This window comes from Hetaerina americana, unplaced genomic scaffold, assembly GCF_022747635.1.
Source record: "Hetaerina americana unplaced genomic scaffold, ioHetAmer1.1.p SCAF_13, whole genome shotgun sequence".
Lineage (NCBI taxonomy): Eukaryota > Metazoa > Arthropoda > Insecta > Odonata > Calopterygidae > Hetaerina > Hetaerina americana.
In genome coordinates this window covers 13793660-13815671 of record NW_027286403.1, presented here as the reverse complement: position 1 = coordinate 13815671, position 22012 = coordinate 13793660, and the positions used below count along the sequence as shown (strand labels likewise).

General features: G+C 37.1%; 1 protein-coding gene across 4 annotated transcripts in view; it reads right to left on the bottom strand.

Moving 5' to 3' along the window:
* LOC139686104 (inactive phospholipase C-like protein 2) overlaps positions 1–22012 on the bottom strand; it is a 223946-nt gene that overhangs the window by 47151 nt on the left and 154783 nt on the right. For all 4 annotated transcript variants that reach the window (XR_011700295.1, XM_071583275.1, XM_071583273.1 and 1 more), the window contains exons 2-5: positions 20071–20220; positions 2010–2216; positions 1039–1223; positions 564–676 (exon numbers count right to left, since the gene is read on the bottom strand). Coding sequence is in view for 3 of the 4 variants with exons in the window: in XM_071583275.1 (XP_071439376.1) it covers positions 564–676; positions 1039–1223; positions 2010–2216; positions 20071–20220 (655 nt within the window). In the remaining variant the exon portion in view is untranslated. The remainder of the gene's footprint in view (positions 1–563; positions 677–1038; positions 1224–2009; positions 2217–20070; positions 20221–22012) is intronic.

Sequence of the window (22012 nt, the reverse complement as noted above, 5' to 3'; positions counted from 1 at the left end):
TTAAAAAGGTTGAAACTCTGTATTCCGCTATCCTGTGCAAACGTTTCCCTTCTCTTCCCCTCCCTTTCCCCCTTGCTCCGCCCTTCTTTCCCCCCCTCTCACCCTCCCCTCATTTCCTACCACATTCACTGCCCTCCTTCTAGAATGTTAAATGTATATCAGATGGCACATAACTTCATTTTATAAATACATTGAAACCTGGTCATAAAATAAATTTTATCAAGTGGAAAAGTGCTACGATCAGTTATTCATTATGTATGACTTCCACCACATCACACCTAAAGCGACTCAATTTGTTAGGTATATTTGGTTTTGATAGCCAAAAGTATTGCCAATATTATCATTTATTGTAATATAATGTCTAATTTCATTCAATAAGAACTATACTGGTGCCAATTCCACCAAATTTTGCAACTATCTGTACCTAATACAAATAAAATATTGGTGTTTTACAAATTACAGATAGTGATGATCGACATATTTAGAAATATAACAGGACATTAATAAACATTGTGGCTAAACTAAAAGTGAGCAATCAGGAATATTTTTAGAAAATACTTCACCTTATGAGTAGAAAGTAAACTTCTGGTCTTGTAGCTATCTCTTTAAACATGTCAATAAACTCTTTGCTTTCAATTCTCCCCCGTTTTCCATCATTCTTCATTTGGTCAAATTCCTGTATGAAAAAATTGTAATAATATGTAAGAATGTTCCTGCAAGAATGAAGAGGAATGTGGGTGAAAAAGAAGGATCTTCCAAACCAGTTTCATTTTTAAAAGCCTAAGTGAATTATTTTAACAACTCAAATGAATGAAGCAACTATATGATTCACTTCATTACTTTTGTCGCCAGCGGCAATGCATAACTTACCAATGAGCCCTTGGATATGTGTTCAAATACTAAATTACACCAACACATACTCCACTAAAATTCTTACATGTAAAGGAATTCTTTTAACTTCCTAAGGTTTACCACTTTATTCTTTTGCAGTAATATTTCACATAGCAGTGCCCATGGCTTATCTAAGTTCATACTTACAGCTAGCTTTTGCCGTATACGATGGGTAGTCATCTGCCCACTCAGCTTTTGCAGCAATTCAATAGCAGTTCGCTCATCAAGGCAGCCAGAGTTGTCAGCCGCTGCTTCTTCAAAAACCTCTTGCAACCATCTTTCCCTCAGTGCCTGCTTCTCCTCAATGGCATCCGGGGAACCATAAAAATGAGCTTTGGCAAGATGGGGAAAATAAAATACAATTAAATATTTGCTTAATTTAGAGGTATTTCTTTGAATACATTCAAGCAACTTAAAAAATCCAGGGGGAAATATTTAAAAAATGGAAAGTGAGGTAAAGTTTTGAAACAAGAATTGCATTAGCCCTTCGACTATGTTAACCCTTCTGAGGGATGATCTGTCAAATGCATACAGATGGCTTGGTGAATATATCTTTGGTAAGAAAGGAATGACCTTACGTTTTAATAACATTTCTTGCAATACGTACATCAAAAGTATCTATTTTCTATTTTGAAGTTCAAAATGTATTAACCATTAATTAAATACAATACATATTGATTACGGATGCATGGAGGTGAATTTATTTGACAATAAGCAGGGAAAACCATTTATGATTGAATTGAACTCCTTGGTATAAAGCAGGTCAATTGATGTGCAACAAGGTACACTGAGAAAGAGTGCTAAGGACTTGAAATTGGAATGACAAAGATTTCCAAGAAGTTCTCTCGGGTTTCCCACCGGGTCAGGTTACAGTACACACTGACATCTCGATGGCAGAGTCAGCCATCGAGATGTCGGTGTACTGCAACCTGACCCGGTGGGAAACCCGAGAGAACTTCTTGAATACCATACACCGGGAAACCTGAGATCCTTCAATGACAAGGATGTTCGGGAAGCTGGAAATTAGGTATTCCAAGTTAGTTATAACACATCAAAAGAATTAGGCCTCTTTTCATGCTTCAAAACTAACAGGGCTATCTAAACAAATATTCACTAACTTTTATTAGCTCCTATTAGAGCATTCAGTCCTGTCACCCAGATGTTAGCTTCCTCCACTGTAGTAGCAACCAAGTCCAAAGATTCAAAGTTGTCTCCATATATGATGGAAAATGCACAATCCTCAGTGTAGCCAGCCAGAAGTTCACGGCTCCTCAACACATCAGTGTTCTTTCCAATACGTATCTCCTTGATGTTGTCAATATTAACTAAATAGAAAAAAATAAATTAAAAAAATTAATGCTGAGGCGAATGGTTAATTTAACTTCAATTGATCATTTTAACACACCATCTAGAAAGAAAAATGAGAGCATAGAAAACATAACAGCTTCAGGTTTAACTTTGTGGAATTCCTTCATTACGAGGGCAAATAAGAAAATTCACACTTCCACAATAAAGATTTGATATTTCATGACCATGGTTTTGATGCTGTACATCATCATCAGGTAACAAACATCAACATTTTTTCAGCTTACAAAGTCTGCCTCCAAGAGGGGAGTAAGGGAGAGGGGATAAGTTGAGTTTTGGTGCAGCAACCTATTAATGGTCTAGGGCAGGGGGAGGGTATGTATTGGAAGGTCACCAGCTCAAATTTGTGAAAGTTTATATTGATTAAATGAAGAACACAATGTAACAATCCACCGTTCTTAGAAATAGTGGCGGAAAAAACTAACACATTGTGTTCTACATTTAACTAGGGGGGATGTTTGTCTACAATGGTTTCACCTTTATTTACGGACGGTCGATGATCATCACTGCCTTGGTGGGGGTGAGATTGATGCCGATATTGGAGTCTTTTAAGAATTTTAGGAGGGGGAACGGGAGAGGTGTAATGTTTCATTGACCACCTCAAACCTGTCAGACTGAAGGGATTGCCAAATTCCTAACTCCTACAAAGCATTCAAACTGCATCCTTTCATTTCAGTGTGAAGAAGTCTGCTGTGAAGTTACTGGTGTGATTTTTATCTAAGAGATGTTTGGCGAATTGGGATCTGATTCCTTTCTTTGTGAGGTACGAATGGTGTTCTTTGATCCTAATATCGAATGTCCTCCCTGTCTGTCCAATATTGCAATCTGCACAACTGAGTTTATAAACCCTGCTTTGTTGCATTATGTCACATTTTTTTTGGGTGAACCTATTATGTTTTTAAAAGTATGTGTGATGTAAAAAGCTCTCTCGATTTTGTTTTTGGAGAGTATTTGTTGTATCCTGAGTGAAATGTGGCCAAGAAATGGAATTCTTCGCCATCAGTACTCGTCAAGATTAGATGTGTGGTATATAGATATCTGGGCTATCTCTTTGTTTTCTGTTGTTAATCATTATTTCCCTGTAACCCATGTTGACTGAAATTGGTTTAATAATACGGAGTTCCTCTTATTTTTTGTGTGGCGACATTGGAATATTGAATACCGTGTGTAACATGGCATGAAAGGCCGCGTGTTTTTGTGAATGGTGATGCTTGGATGTGGAGTGGATAATTTGGTCGGAGAGACACTTTTTTCTGTATATTGAAAGGTCAAACCTTTGATTAATTATTTTAACAGTCGAATCCTTTAGATGCATGCATACAATTCACAAGTGAGTTGAAAACAGACGGTGCCTTAAATTTCCCAGATAGGTTTTTACCTTTGGAAGGTTACTACCTATGGTGAATTCCATTGAACCAAAACCACAAGTAATTGCAAGCTCTCAATAAAATGCGAACTCGTTGGAACTTGAGTATCAGCAAACGGAACAAACAAGAAAGTATTGCAAGGCATACTTTCATGGCATCTTGCCGAGATGTTAACATGAAACAAGCGTTATTTATGCTGAACTAAATTCTACACAAAACGATGAGTTAGTGCTTTCTATTTTAACTTTAACTAACTACTAGCTCACTTTATATCACAGTGACGGCGTAATCGCAAGTAAAAATAGTATACAATCTTATTGCAAGAAATTCAACGAGTCTTTTTTGAGTAAGAATGTTGGACAATTTCCTATTATTTAAATCGGCACTGAAGATATAAAAAAGGTGAATTTGAGTTGCTTTGCCATCCACAAAAAGCTAACAAATTAGAAACTGTTAGAGGATTAACACATTAGACAAATGGTCATATTGAAAATATCATCGTAATTTCTCGTTATTCCCGATTACACTTATCTATTAACATGGTTGAGTACCTTATCACCATCACGGTGGACCAGGACATTAGTTAGTCATCGGTGCCGATATATATGTACAGATTTCCGCTCACATTCTTGCTCAATAAAATCGAGCACAAATTATGTCGCACCATGGAATTTACTCCCTATAATACCAACGAGAAACATATAACCAGTCTCAGCCATTCGTACTCTTCATTGCAAAATGATTCCCAAAGCACCCAGCAGGGAGGAAGCTAAAACGACACCGTCACATTCAATTTGAGTTGGTCTTCACTTGAAAATAGCACATAATTTAAATGACGGACGGTGTTGCACTCGAATTCAGATGAAAACAAACCCGCTGTCATACTGATCCTAACAGCTCTTTCGGGTTTTCGCTGTTTACATTGCTTGAATTTGTATTAATTAACGAACCAACCTGGCGGAAATCAAGAATATACCCATGCATTTGTGTCAGTTTATGTTCATTTATTAATAACAATGTGTGTTCAGCAATCTTGGATACCTTACAGTGTCGATAATACTCTTGAAGGAATATCGCGATTCGTTTTATATCGAGATATCGAACCTGAAAAGTTCGAATTATAATTAGCGCGAGCTACAATTAGGTATGTTCCTACTGCCGGAAACCACGTGAACTGCCTAACATAAGAAGAGATATGTATTCTATAATAAAACGTTCCGAAACGCCAATCGAGATATCATTTATAATATGGAGCACATTACACGCACTGTCATTCTCGCCATAATGGCCACGAGAAGAAATGCGCTAATATCCATGTAAATGCTAATGCTACTATTTCCTCCAAATATATATGTTGCGGTATTTATTGTATAAGTATGGAGTTATTTTGGAGGAAGGATAGGCTTAGAGTGGTAATGTATTTGGGATATAAGTTGCGAGACGTTTTTATGGACGTGAGTCCCTAAGAATGAAAGAACGAGAGAGGGGAAAAGGAACGTAGTGGCGACGGGTATCCCTGAGCACTCTGAAATCCCTGGGTCACCGTTTCATTTTTCCCAACCAAAACTTAATATTTTGGAAAATGGTAATTATTTTTGGGAAAGTATTTTTTGTAATCGGTGGATTTGTTTATCAAAGCCGCATGAGTACGGGCAACCTCGCGGCTGAGTATTTATGAATGAATACGTGGTCGTAAGCAACGTTGCATTGAGGTGAGAAAGATGTCAGGCAAGCGGTTTCAAACCAGCGATGAATAAATACCATGCGTGCGCTAAAAGTTCAGAAAACTATCCTGCTTGTAAGTTGCGAACCTTATTTAACAATTGGTTATGCCCATCGAATATTGCACTAACTTCTGGCTGGACCACGATTGTGAGGGTATAATGTTGGAATATTAATTAAATAAATTAATTAATGTATTAAATTATTAATTAAATTAAACCGGCTTAACTTTGAACTTAAATGCCTTGGCCACAAATAGCAAAACTAACTAACGATTTTCTTTCAGTCATATTATGTCGCAAGTAGACGTGCAACCGTAAACTCAATAACCCTATCCAGCCCCGTAAAAATCCTCTCAAAAATGACCCCACAATTATTGTTCTACTTTTACTATTTTTTTCTTGTATCACTTTGAATTAATTTAAAATGTTCGATACATTGTAGGTAAATTGTACCTGTGTTGGGCAAGAATTAATGTCGTACTAAAAAGCATAAGAACAAAGGAATGTTCATTATAGTATTGATTTTGGATGAGGTAAACTTTAATGATAGATTTTGCGTCATGGTCCTTCCTCTGTCTGACAGGCATTTAGCGGTATTTTAAGAGTTCCGCAACAGTCCAAAGCCCTTCGCCTTTAATATACCTTGGAAAGGCTTGGAAGGTTGTTTCCTTTCAAAACAACCCCAAAAACCTCTTTTGTGGCTCAGATATATTGACGATATTTTCCTTCTCTGGCCACATGGCATTAAATCCCTGAAAACCTTCATTTCCGACCTCAACCGTTGATCCTCTGTTTCCTTTACCTCTACCGTTTCCTCCTCCCAAATCAACTTCCTTGATGTAAACACATCATTAATAGACAAAGCATTCCATACATCTGTACAAATAAAACAGACTAACAAACATCAATACTTACACTATAACAGCTCCCACCCATATCACACCAAACGCTCTAGTTCTTAATCCCTTTCCACACGAGGATACCGAATTTTCAATCATCCCGACTCCCTTGGTAAATTTTTCTAAAACCGACACCACCTCCTCCTAAAGAAAAGAATCCGAAGACATGGTTACACTACTAAACCTTCCTGCACCGCAGGAACCCACCCCATTTCAATTTTCATCGTCTATTTCCCTGGCATATAGTCCCTGAAATCCATCCCAAAAATCTCTACCCTATCCTCAAGAACCACAACTCCACCAACAACCTTTTTCCCAAATGTCCCTCCGTACTTCCTAACGCCTCGCTAACTTATCAGATCTCCTCAAATCAACCAATCACTCATTAAATGTCCGCCCCATCCCAAAGCCACTCACATGCCATGCAATAAACCAAGATATAAAACGTGTCCTTTTTTCAAAACTCGAATCCTAATACTCGTAATCCCCAGTTCTTTTTCAAAGCTTCAGGACAAATTGGAATGGAATTACTTATGCACCTTTTTCTCGAGCGCGATACATGCATCCAAAAATCCATGTTGCTCCCCTCATTTTATAAATATCTTGATTGAAAACTTCAATTGAATTTAGTTTACGCTTCAATTCAACATCAATCAAAGGCGTTGCAGCAGGGTCTAATGCACATATTTTCCCTTTTTTCCGGTGTCAGCTCAGAGGGAAATCAAGCAATGCACCATGGTTAGAACCCCACCCGACAAGACTGGGGAAATGTATAGAACGAGCAGCCAGGATTCGATGGGCAGCAGTTGGGGCTCTATGTACTGGCTCGGTCGGAGGAAGAGGGGTGGTTGGTAAACTGCTTCTACGGGTAGAAAAAGTGATGTAATATCCTTGTCTACCTGCAGTTGACGAAACTTCTGCTTTTGCCCGGTAAGGAATAGTGATTTGTCAAACACGGACCATAGTCTGTTCGCAGTGTTAGCTGCTGGGGCGCTATCAACAAAAGCTCATCTGAACACTCGATGGTGCTACCCAGACTAACAGCTGATGGTTATGTCTTTTTTGAATTGGTGTATACATTATCAAGGCCAGCTAAGGTAACTGGGTGAGTAATTCACTTCAGGTGACGTGGCTGTGATTTGATTAAGCAGACCTCTCCTACTGCTACTCTCGCTGCGTCATGCCACGGTGGACAACCCCCCGCCCCTCGAAGGTGCGTGATGTCTCGTCATTTTTAGACAGTGACCCCTAATATGGACGTATTTTTGCTCCTATTACTTCCCCCCTCTTTAATTCTTCTCGCGTCTCTAACTTCATTGCACCTCGTAGTAGTAGTTTTTAGGGGAGGCGACCGACAGCTGAGGTCATTTGAGCCATAGGGGATGGATAGGAAAGGATGAAGGGTGGAGAGAAACCCGGCGTCGGCATTAGCCTACTCTTTACGAAAGGCGCCAAGGGGTCCACAGCTTAACGTCCCATCCAACGGACGGCGCACTCACTCAAAGTGCCCTCCACAAAGCACCTCAAGTAGGGATCGAGATTCCTCTGAAAAATATTCAACAACGCCGGGATTTGAACCCGGGCCCTCTAGGTGGGAAGCCAGTACGTTAGCCCCCACACCATCTCGATCCCCATTGCACCTCGTTCTTTTCTAATAATAATCAAAATAATTTTATTCTGCATTTTGGGAGATGTCGGCGTGTTGAAACACGAAGTCGTCAAAATCATATTTCAGTTGTGTTTGGTGTGTTAGATACCATTATAATTTAACCTTCCCTTTTCCTTTTCTCTCTCCGTGGGTGAAACAACTTCCGTGTAGCATGCACATTCCGGTTTTTCACCACAGACGATTTAATGCTCTCCTTTTCGAGGAAGTTCTAGCCCGTTCCCTTAAGAGATTTGTCGTCATAAGATAGTATATCTTTTTTGCTGTTTTTTAAATACAATATATTGAACGATTTTCTAGCTTGATAAAAACTAATTGAATCTGTCTTTGTAACTAAAAAAATAATTATGGGAACATTTGCAGATCGTGAATTAATTTGAACCATGACTCGTAGTTTGGCATATTAGTAAACACCTCCGAATTGTCAATCCACAGCAATCGCCTACGAATGAGTGCCACGAGCTTCATGGAGACTTCGCAGATGGGCTCCATGGCTAATGCACTGCCTTCCCACATGGAAGGCCCAGGTTCAAATCCAGGCAGTGGCAGAATATTTCTGCGGTATCCTGAACCCTACTAGGGGTGCTCCGTAGAGAGCACTTTTAGAGGAGTACGCCGTCCGTAGGATGGGACGTTAAGATGCGGACCCCCCTGGCGCCTTTCGTTTTCGGTGCTGGTTTCTCTCCACCCTTTCTACGTTTCTAGAAAACCCAGCATCCAGTAAGGAGCAGTTCTGTTGTTTTATTTCCAATCGCGCATACGAATGATTAAAGTACGGGATGGCTATTTTATTAATAGCCCAAGAGGATTACATATGAAAGCACCTAGATTATATGAGCGAGAAGTAGAGGAAGAGTTATCACTCAACGGACGCGATAGATCTATTAGATTACGAGATCTCAACCAAACCTTCCACATATGTAGGGGGACAGATCTTCCTAAGCGTCTACAGGTACAAGAGGGATCCTTCGGGGATTTCGTGACGCTTTGGTAAAGTTTATTGGATCCTGTAATTTGCATAAAAAATTGTTAGGTCAAATTTTGTTGGATTTTAACGAACTGAGGTTGAAAGAGGCTTTATTTTCAGTCCAATTACTAAGTCTAAATAATGCCCTTGGGAGTGCTCAAGCTGCTTAAGCATCACGGGTGTTTGCTCGTATTTCCCCACGCATGTTGAGATGGGCGCTTATGCTATGCAATTATTATCCATAAGATTTTATCAACAGGCAAAATTAAATTATCCTAGTCATTTTCTATTGGAAATTGTTGCTGATGAGACTATGTACCGGAATTCAGTAGAAATTATGCTGCTGAAATATACCCCTTGCAGTCCGTAGTCTTCAGCGTCTGCACAATACGTCTGTCCATTGGACTATTGTTTCGAGGTTATTTCATCCACAGCATTGAAAAAAGTAATGTTCAGTAGTCTGCTTACGCTGAGAACCAAACCAAGAGCAGCCATCAAGAAGAAATGTCAATTTGTGGTAGACTTCAACCAATGCATGTTGGTTCCGTCGTTCCAACCAGCATCCGCTGGCCCTAAGGAGAAGCCAATCAACACCTCTGAGTTTTCTGGCAGTAGAAATATTTGTTATACTGGGTACGTATATCAGTGTAGGTACTTAATTGGCTCCAATGCTATATCTAATCAATGTGCAGATCGAGGACTGTCCTCGTATTCAGGAATGATGAAGAGCAGGAACGCTAACGTGGCGACTTACTTGGTACAGGGTTCTCTCAACCGGAGTTCCTGCACATCTATTGTACCTCGTATGACATCGACTAGGAACCCGCAATATCTTTTGAGGTTTGGTGAGATAATATTTCTCACCCAAAACTAAGCCTGAACTAGTAAGCGATGTGACTACAAGCGGTAGAGGTTATTAGTCTGCCACAGAAAGCGGAACACGTTTTGCCATTGCTACAGGTGGTGGGGGTGTGTGGTGCTCAACAGGTTAATGTAACTGGTCAGCAGGGCAGAGCCTCAGGCAGGATATTACCTTCCGAAATGGAAAGGGATGTTTAATATCGCGTTCTCTAACCGCTGTGTACAAAAATATTTGTTTAGGGGTAGTATATCAAAGCACTTTTTGTCTTTGTTAAGCTTCTGCGCGTTATATAGTTCTGAAGAGTGGAACTCATGTATTATGGAACTAGTGGGTTCCGTCTACTTTGCAAGTGATTTGTAATGAATGTACAAAATGAAAGTCTGGCTTATTGGTAAATGTGTCATTCAGTATTGTTATCATCATATTGCAACAGTTCGAATCTGTATGTTCGTTTTGGAAGCCAATGGAGACAATGTTTACATAATTGAAAGGAATATTTCCTATTTCTCAATCGAAATTAAGTGCAAGGGACCACAGCCAATTACAAATTTAGAGAAGTTGGTATCTTTGTTCCATAGAAATCCATTTCTAAAATCAAATTGTCGGCTGCATCACAATGAGAAATTGGTGAGTGAGTACTGATGAAAATTTGTAACTAATGATGCACGACATACACCAGCACAGCAACTGTCGTTTTTTCATCATAAAGAGAAAAATCAAATAAATATTGCTTAAAAACAATAAATTTAAGTAGAAAAAGACTCATTTTTCTTTCTTCTGATTCTTTGAAGTAATTTTCCTCAAAGAATGCCCTACTAAACCGTGAATAGATCGGGAGATTACTTCGGATGCCTCCAGGATTGGCTGTCTTCTGGTTCGGCAAATGCGGGACACCCATGCTTGGAATCGAATCTCAGAGTCAATACGGGTGAAAAGAGATTTTCCTTCTGAGAATCTAGATACCGTAGGATAACAAGGGAGGAATTGGAAATAGCAAGACATTCTAACTTTTTTATCGAGATGACGGCTAAGGACATCCGAGTAATTGAAAGCGCACAGCCGTCTTCAAGAATTTCGATATTTCGTTCAAATCAAACCTACTTATCTCTAAAGGAATTATAATTATGGTGGAGAGAACTCAACACAAGCAGACAGGGAGTGTGGAAGCTGAGTGAGTTAGCAGCAGTGCCGTCGTCAATGGAAGAGTTTTTACTCAATTCAATCTATGGTTGTCAATTGAGAAAATAGCAGCAACATCAGAGAGCAAGACTGAATAAAAAAATATGCACTATGGGCTACTTAGAATGAGATTCGTTCTTAAAACACAATTAATTAGTGTATGTGGGTCGCGGTAGTCCAGTGGGTAGAGCGTTGGACTGCTGACCAGAGGGTCCCGGCGTCGATTCCCGGGCAAGGCACTCTGGGCACCCGCAGCTCCACCCAAGCTATTCGGGTACCAGGTCTTCCTGGGAAACCATAACCGGCATAGGGAAAGGAACTGGCCCCCCTACCCTGATGTGTGAATATTCACACCCCGTATAGGGCTTAGTACTGGGTGAACTCTGCCGTCACCTACCAAACCGACCTTCGGGTTGATTACTGTGTTTATGGTTTTTTTAATTAGTGTATTTGACACAACAAATGCATAGCTGAAGATTTATTTTAAAATCCACTTTATTTCTACATTTGTGAATGGTCGGTGTGTCCTGATAGAATTTAATTTTCAGATCGCATTATTGACTCATACTAATCACTTAAACGTGTTACAAACTACTACACTACAGTTTGTGAGAAAATATATTTAAATGAGATAAATATTGTTAATGAAAACCTAAAAAAATGATAGAAAAAGTTTTTAATTCTTAGGCTACTAAATCTATTTCATGGTGATATGCGGTTGTATTTACGTTTATCCACATTTTCACACCGTTTAAGAAATCGAAGTTCCAAATTTTACTTATAATTTTATTGACAAGAAAGATAAAAATTTAGGAATATCTTGAACCTTACACGATATCATGTTGAACATATCAGTCTTCAGGATTATATAAGACAAAACACTGTGGAATTTAACAATGCACAATGAAATTAAAAACTTTCTCCGTGTTTATAAAATAAAGATATGAATTTGCTCTGAAGAAAATTTAAGTAAATTTTGTGGAATCGCAAAGAATGACACTCTACCTCCCGAACTATGTGAATTTAAACTGTGTTAATGGGAAATCCAAATCATTCAGTATATCATTCAATTAGAAAGAATAAGCAAAATCAAGGCCAAGGAAAACAATTTTAAATGATCATTTATTATTTATATTCTTTGGGAACATCTATTTTTATGACATTATTGTCCGTTAGAGAAGCAAAAGTATACCGGACGTCAAGTGGTGATAGGAACTTGCGCGCACATCATGAACTCATCCATGTTAGAGATCACTTTTATGGGGTAGCTGAGATGAAGAAATGGGAGAGAAACCCCAAACTATTTATTAAATATTCGGAAAGGATATTATTTTGATATTTTTCTCAGTCGAAACACGCAAGTGATGTCAGCCAGGGAAATAGTTTGAGTTATTGTTGCCTTTGGTTCATAGAACTCCATTTTTAGTGTCAAAGTCGCAGAGGATTCACATTAAGAAATTGTCGAGGGAGAGTGATGAAAAATTGTAAGTAACTACACACGGCAATATTTCGTGTCATTTGATCTTTTTGTGGAGAAAGTTCAAATGGAAACGGATTGAAAATAATAAATTTAAATAGGGAAAGGACTGATATTTCTTTTTCCTGAGTTTCTATTTTCCCGATCGGCCTGAGTGAGTCAATTAATTACCACTTTGGAAACAGCGTCTGGTCCCGAAATCACAGAGCTGATTGAGAAGCACGGTGGGCCTCTTAGAAGGAAAATTTCCTCGAAGGCTGCCGTGTAGAACGGCGAATAGATCCGGAGATTGCTTCGGGTACCACCCGCATTGGTCTTCTGGTTCCGAAAATGTCGAACACGCATGTTTGGAATCGTGTCTCGCAGTTAATATGGATTAAACGAATTTTTTTTCTGAGAATCTCGATGCTGCAGTAGAATTTTAAGGGAGAAAATTGAAATAGCAAAAGAATAGCAAATATGACTTCACGAGACGACGGCTGAGAGCTTGCGAGCAATTGTATGCGCACAGCCGCCTTCGAGAACTCCGACGTTTCGTTCAACTCAAGGACTCCTTTCCTCTAATGGAATTATTATTTAGGGAACTCAGCCTGAACAGACAGGGACTGAGAAAGCTGGGTGAAATCGCAGCAGCGCGGTCGTCACCGGATGTCTTTTTACTCGATACAGTCTACAGTCTACAATTCAGGTTCTGAATTGAGAAAATAATGCGCCTGTAATATCAGGGAGCCAGGTTGAATGAAAAATATGCACTGTGAGATATTTAGCATGAGCTTCACTCCAAACACACAAATAATTAGTGTACTTGACTCATCGGGCGTTTTTAATGTGATTAAAGTGAACTCTAAGGTTTTTATTTCTCAAACCTTTTTTACAGTGACCGACTATGGATACGACAGTGTATTTAGCATTGTTAAGATGAAATTCTGGATATATGTATGCCTGCCCTGTGGGGGAAGTGTTAACCGAGGGAAGGAGGATTTAAATGTTACAGTTGAAAAGGTAATAGGGTCTTGGTACTGAAGAAATGAGTCTCTAGAAGGGAACCTGCTCTAATCGGTCCAGCATTGGAGTTTGAAAATTATTTCAATAACATATTAATAGCCATTAAAGTAATAAAAACAGCAACGCATTCGATAAATGATCAATTTATAAATTTTTAACTAATGTTAAAACAAGTTGCATTGTTCGTGCGGCATTTAAATGGATTCAATTCATCTCTCATGCGTAGGATGTCATAAAACCGACTTGGTGATTTCCGAAGGGCAAGGTTAGTATTTCATTTTATAAACATTTAAAAATGATTGATTGCTTCGTTCAACATTATGAATGTCGAGCTCATGATTTGAATTGTAATTTATGCGTTGAAAGCTGTATTGGCTAAATATGTACATAAATGAAGACAAGGGCAATTGCGATAAAATATTTTAAGCAAATATAATACATTTTCCACTTGTAAGATGGCAAGCACAGGAGTGATTTCAATCCTAATTTATGCATGCTAGAAATATAAAGTAGAAAAATTAAATATTTTGGAATGGATTTCTAGATCGCCAAAAACCAGGAGAACATTAACATAGATGAAGGCTACCATCTCCACAACGCGTGGAAGAGAGTTCTCCGGAAACGGATCAATCAGCGAGCAGCCACTAGACGGGACCACCTATATATGGGTGGCCAAAATCCGAGTCCCTCATCTTCCACATGAAGACGCCGAATGCAACTTCGGCGAAACTGTTGTCAGCATTAAAGAACGACGCGGTGAAACTCGAGAATGCAGAATCCTTCGATCTACTAAACCATTCACCATGCTCACGTTTTGATAGCATCTCCTCCAGGCTAACCCCCATCAAAGACGATGCTACGACAAATGTGGCAAAACGCTCACATTAAAATCATGGCTGATTTTCTTTGCATCTTTTCTGAAAGTAATTACCATCAGTATCAATCTTCTTTACAAATCTTCTTCATAAGGTTAGACAATACAACGTATTAAATTATTACTGTTATTAAATTCAAAAATGAAATTATTTTGATGATTTTTCTCTGTCGAAATAAGGTGTACGTGACGGCAGCCATAGAAATATTTTGAGTAGTTGTAAAATAAACACAATCGTGTGGCTGGTTTGGCACTTTTCCGCCTTAATTCTGACTAATTTCTACATAAATCCATAACGGTGGACGAAACACGATCAAGAGGAAAAGGAAGAGTGGGTTTCTTAGACGATCCTTCTGCGAAGAAAAAGAAGAGAGTGAAATTGGCCGAAAAAGTGACCACCACGGGTTTTTCAGATGCACGCGGAATCATCTACACCGATCACTTGCAAAAGAACAAACTATTCAGAGTATTATGCGTCACTATTGCACCGGTTGAGCGAAGAAATCAAGATAAACTTCTTATTTGGCAAAAAAAGAAATTCTCTTCCATCAAGGCTCTGCACGAGTGAACACCTGCGCAGTTTCGATGGCAGAAATTATGGAATTAAAGGTACAATTTTTACAATATCCACGGTATCCAACAGATTTGACCCCGAGGGATTTTTTATTTCCAGACTTTAAAAAATTGCTCGGCAGAAACCTATTCACTTCGAAAGGGAAGCGGGAAAATATTCGTACTTATAAGGATTGGAAAACGTCCATACCCAGCTTTCAAAAGCACCGTGGAAGCCAGAAACTGAGAAAATACTTTTGAATCGGTATTCGGGTACTTGAAAGCAGTACTTTTTCTTATCAGACATACCTCCAAGAAATATAGCACCTTTGCGTACCTCAAGGATACTTCAACGTCCACAATATTCCCACAATATCGAATGATCGACGTGAAACGATAGAATTTAATATTATGATGGTGTCAATGACTCACAACAACCAATTAACCGTAATAATAACAACTAGTTAGCATAAAAAGTAAGTTTATAAAGATAAATGTTGCCTTAAAAAAGCACAGCAATAGTAGATATAGATATTAAACTTTTATTTATTACATTTATGTAATGGTGATATGCGGCTGCATTTAGGTTTATATACATTTTCAAACTCTTTAAGTAATCAATTTTCCAAATTTTAATGCCCACCTCATTCACAAAAAAAGATAACAATGTATCACCATCTTGAATTTTATGGCAAATGGAATATTTTAGCTTTGAGCCCTTTTTTCATAATTGAAGTAACAAAAATGATAATTAAGAGGATTTCAGCGGGGAGGAAATGCTACGGAAACGTTTCCATCATTTGCTTGAACGACTATTAAATTATTTACGTGGTTTTTCCGGGCATTATTCATTGTACGTAAGACATTTCAGAAATATTTATTAATCTAATTAAAAACTGGCAATTTTCCCCAAAATTCCACAATAATTTTTGTGGAAAATTGCCAATTATATATATATATGTATATATATATATATATATATATATATATATATATATATATATATATATATATATATATATATCATTCCCAATTGGTATTATCATAATACAACAGTTAGGATCTGTCTGATCGGCTAGGAAGCCAATGGAGATAATGCTTGAATAAACTGTAAGGAATATCTCCTAGTTCTCAATATAAATAAAATGACAGAGACCTCAACCATCGAAATATTTTAAGAAGTTGTCAACTTTGGAATGTTAATCTACTGCTGTTTTCCATGGAAATCAATTCCTAACATCAACTGTCGGTTGCTTCGAAATGAGAAATTGGTGGGGGATTAGTGATGGAAAATTGTAAATAATTATACGTATCCATTGCCGTTTTTACATAAAAAAAAGAAAAATCAAATGAACATGGCAGGCCAAAAATAAATTCAAGTAGAATAAGGACCAATGTATCTTTTTCCTGAGTTAAATCCTTTATTGATATCGAATGGTAGGCCTACGGTATTGATTGCCGGCTGGGAAACAGCATCTGGTCCCGAAATCACGGCGCTGATTGAGAAGCATGGGAGAGTCTCAGGAGTAAATTTCCTCGAAGGATGCCGTAATCCACCGTTAATAAATCCGGAGATTGCTTCGGGTAACTCCCGTATAGGCTGTCCCCTGGTTCCGTAAACTGCAGAACTCGCATGCTTGGAATCGGGTCTCACAGTTAATACGGATGGAAAGATATTTTTCGTCGGAGAATCTCGATACTGTCATGGGATAACAGAGGAGTAAATGGAAATAGCAAAACAACCTAGCTTTTATATCGAAAGGAATATTAATGGCTTTCGAGCAATTAAAATTGCACAGCCGTCTTCGAGAATTTCAATATTTCGTCCAAATTGCCCTTTAATCTCTAAAGGAATTATAATTATGACGACGAAAACTAGGCATGAACAGACAGAGACTGAGGAAGCTGGGTGAAATTTCAGCATTTCCGTCGTCAACGGAAGAGTTTTTACTCGATACAATGTAGGATGCCCAATTGAGAAAATGGCGCAATATCAGAAAAAAAGGTCGAATAAGAAACATGCACTCATGGGATACTTAGCATGAGATTCACTCTAAACACACACTTAATTATTGTAATTGATACAACCAATGCATAGCTCAGGATTATTTTAAAATCAACTGTATTTATTTTCAATTTTGAATGATCGATGTGAAACAATATAATTTAATTTTCAAATCATGTCAATGATTCGCACTATTTACTTAGTGCGAGTGTTACAAACTCTGAGTTGGTGTGAATAGTAAGTTTATGTGAGAATTTTTTCTATTAGAAAAGCTAAAATATGGGAAAAATAACTTTTAATCTTTTATAAATTATATCTACTTAATGGTGATGTGCGGTTATATTAGACACATTATAGCACCGTTGTAAAAAAAGGTATCTCAATCGGAAGTTAATAGAATATGATAGAGGTAGAAATAAATACCTTTTAATAAAAATCTTTCACCCATTTTATTGGACAAAAATAAAATTAATTACTTGATATTTCCGGGAAATCCTCATTTTAGGTAATAAATTTGAAAAATATTGTCAAACTATCATTTTATTTTGTAGCTGAAAAGAAACTCGGAATATTTCATCTAGTACCAAACTACTATTTTTTTGCTTATTGGTAAGAAATCAACTTTTTTCAATTGGCAACCGCTTCAAAGAGCTGATGGTGAATTACAAACTTTCCTGGTATATTATGATGAAAAATCAATATAATATTATTTACGCTTCTATACAGTAAAATTTTTAATTTGATCAGAGGAAAAATAAAGTTTCATTCTGTGTATTTTCAAGGAATTTTATTCTACCTCTTCGTTAACTTTATTATTTGAAAATTCAAACCATTCCATGCGTAATTTAAATACTCGTAGAAAGAATTAGGCAATCATGGTCAAGGGAAAACTTTTGAATGATCATTTATAATTTATATTCTTTAGGACCATCTATTTTTTCGGATCATATTGCCCGTAAGAGAACCAAAAGTATACCGGAAGTCAAGTGGCGATACCAACTTGACTTGGAGGGGATCGACGTTGGAGATCACTTGTATGGGGTAGGTCAGATGAAGTAATCGGAAAAATACCCCAAACTATTTATTGAATATTCGGAAAGGGCATTATTTCGTTAATCTTCTCTGCTGAAATAAGGCGCAAGTGAATTATTATGAGTAGTACGTATTTTTAACGCCAAATTAACAGTGGCTTAAAATTGAGAAATTGGTGATGGAAAATCGTAAATACCTAAAATCACCGGTATTTCGTGCCGTTTACCCTCTATTTACTTAAAAGAAAAAGTTAAAATGACGAAGGATTGGAAATAATACATTTAAGTTGGGAAAATACTTATATTTCCATTTCATGAGTTATTGGCTTTATTTTACGATAGGCGAGCACACGGTTTTAATTGCCGGTTTGGAAGTAACATATAACTCCGAAATCACAGAGCCGATTGAGAGTCAAGGATCAGTCTCAGAAGTAAGATTTCCTCGAAAGCTACCATTTTACACCGTCGTTTTTTTGCTACATCTAGTATTGTCTATCTACAGTTTCCGAATAGAAACTAATCATCATGTAAATAATCATTTGCTCTCTTTTCTATATTCTTATTAATGATCCTAAGTACTAATTCCTTCCCGCAAGAAAGGGAACTTATTGATCTGCTGTCCTCACAGGTACCTATTCCCTCCTTCCAGGCAGTATTTCTCTTTCCTGCACAGCGCACCTATTTCATTCTCTCTTTCAAAAATCTCTATATCCACACCCTGCATCTTACAACGCGCTTCTTTTGTCCTATTATTTTCCCCACATTAATCAACTATTAAACTATTTGTAATTTCTTCTACCTTACTTGGATATACTTATTTCTGTTTCTTTCTCTCATCTATTTTTCTGGTCATCTTGTCTGAAATCCAAGGTTTTCTTATTATTTTCCTATTTAATTGTTAATTTAAAAATATAAAGTTTGGACGTTTCGTTTGCGGCTTTTGTTATCTCTTTTCTGTTTAACTTTCCATTTTTCTGCTATTGTACTTGTCTCTTTTTCCCCCTAAAATTTTCTCTACAGCCTGCAGATACTATTTTATAATCGTCCCTTTGAACACTTCTTCATTCAATTTCCCCGTCTTATCTGTTTTATTCTCTTGAATTTAAGGTCATGCCTCAATATTGCAAAATAATGATATGAATCACCATCCTTTTGGGAAACTATGCGAATAATCACGCCATTTCTATATATATGTCTAAACACTATGCAGTGTAACATTTATATACCTAATTCCACGGGCATTTTCCAAGCATATCAGCACCTATTGTGGTGTTCAGTGGGACATGAAGGGGATCGGACACTCGCCATCCAAGAGCTCATGCACTTTCATTCTTTAATGAGCTACATCAAGAAGTGTCGTACCTTTTTCTTGACATTTAAAGGCTAAATTATTTCCATTGAAATGTGGTGGGAGAACAACATTCTTAACCTCTTTTTTCATTCAATTTATCACGCAATTCAGCTATGACCCATATGTTTTCAGTGTTACTAAAAACATAGGACCTCCAATATTTCTAGTTGGTTTCCAATGTTATATTCCTCTATTATACGTTATTATATAATACAATATTATATGTTATTTATTGGATTAGAAAAATAATATTTAATTTCTTCTTTTAAGCATTAAATTGAATTGAATTGTAATTTGAAAATGTTTTGGGTAGATGTTCTCATAATTTAAATTCCCTCTTAAGGTGCAGCTTGCGAAACCAGATTAAGAGAGAAGAGGAGAGAGGAAATCCGGAAGTCATCCTTAACTATTTATGATCTCACATCCCATAACGTAAATATAGATATAAATAAATAAATATATATAAATATAAATATATATAAATAAATAAATATATATATATAAATATATATAAATAAATATATATATATATATATATATATATATATATATATATATATATAAATATAAATATATATAAATAAATAAATAAATAAATATATATATATATATATATATATATATATATATATATATATATATATATATATATATATATATATATATATATATATATATATATATATATATATATATATATATCGGCCTAGATCCAAAAAGCAAGGCATGCGAAACCCTGGGCACTTATTCCCAGTTGGAAAGACATAAATTCAGTTCCTTATTCTTCAAACGGTGTTTCTTTTTGCTGACCGCATACTCTTTTGATGGTAGAAATTAATTGAAAACTGTACTCACCCATTGCTTTGGACGACTTCTTGGAAGTCGGGGTCCACCTAATGGCGGTTAAGTCTTCAGAAAGGGTAAAAAACCGATGGTATTGTCTAGCATTCGGCCGCACCTTGACGAGGCTCGTTCCGTTGATCATATACTGTAGGCATGCGGCAGCTGCAAGATTCAGAAATAAAGTCTCGTTTAAAAGTAAATTGTCTGTAAATCAAGCAAAAAGATTGTTTAATTGACTTGACCGTGTTCAATGGCAGTCCTGCTTAATTAGATATATAGTATCTGTTTACCGCCATTGGAGTTTTTCATTTATTCAATATAATATCTGACACTTCGAGTTAAACAAAAAAAGTTTCACAAACAGAAAACAAGAAGAGGTAAAGATTCATTTTCATGAGATTTTTAAATTAGGAAAAACAACTTTTCCTTGAAAATAATTCAAAGACTTGAATTAAACCACGTATTAGCTGGAAAATGAGTAGTCTCTCAAGTTAAAACATTACTTCTTCACACCTGTTGAACTGAGAAATCGCATGCATCAGATTTCCTTCTTAAGGAGGATGACACCTTAAATAATTAAAGTCCTTTAGGCAATAATTTTACACTCCATCATACTTATAACTATTTTTCTCGAAAAAGGTTTTACTGAACAAATTGGACCAATATTGTGCAAAATAGATTTTGATGTAATAGTCAGTCAATTTTGGATGATGGTACTCGGTGTTGGCGAGATAGACATTTTTTACTTCTATAGCTCCACCATCACTCCATTTTCCTGAAGCCTATGCATATGACAACCTTTCTTTAACATGAACTTCTGCAATCAGAGAAAGTTCCCTTTAAATTAATTTTTAATTCGTCAATACAGCATCCGTAGCAAACATAAACACATGTTGCGGGAAACTATTTCAGAATAATAACAGACCAAGTTTTACATGAATGAGTTGATTTTCTTCTTTGCTGCACATGATGTGGCAGTTTGATTGATTACATTTGATTAATATTACTCATTTTAATTCTGTTCATGCTATCTGTTTGGTTTGTAAAATCGTATTTTTGACGTTTTCTAACAGTAGTTACTAAGGAGAAACTAATTTATCCGATAATGGTACAGATGTTTCTATTAACAGGGCAAAGTTGTTTCCGTATGTTAATTTAACGGTATGTTAACGTATTATGACAAGCAACAGGCAACCAAGTGTAAAATTAAAGTACCATATATGATGTTATTTTTAAAGCGTATTATCATTAGACCTGCTCAATTTAATTTTTTTCATATACCCTGACACATGGTGTTGACTATTTAAAATTAAAAATTTCAATTGAATCCTCTCCGAGACTATCTTTTCTCACCTCCCCTCATTCAAATACAGAGTCCATTCCAAAAGCAACGAATTGCTTTTGGAACGTACTAGATGGAATTGAATTTCCCGCGTCGCTCCTATTGTTTGGAGTGGGATCAAACCTCTTGGAGTAGGTGGAGGGAAGAGACGTTAAGCTGTGCCGAACAACCGGTCTCAGTGCTCTCCAAGCTGTAGAATCGGCAAAAACTCAGTTACTGTAAACCTCTGCGCGCCGACCGTGTCGCGATTGACCAACCGAGCGGACATTTCAAGTGAAATTTTGCGACGTATTGAAAAGAAACCTGATTATTCGGCCAACGTCATCATTGCTGATGAAACTTAGGTTTTTGAATACGACCCAGAAACAAAACGCCAAAGCTCTGGGTGGCACACCGACCAGTCCCCAAAGCCCAAAAAGGCAAGACTGAACAAATCAAAAGTGAAAGCAATGCTCATTGTCTTTTTCGGTAGTAAAGGAGTGGTCCATAAGGAATTTGTTCCTCAAGGACAGACAGTTAACGCTGCCTGCTACGTGGAGGTGCTGGAAAGACTCCGAAAAAGGGTCATCAGGACGAGAAAAGATATCTTCGCTACCTGGAAATTCCATCACG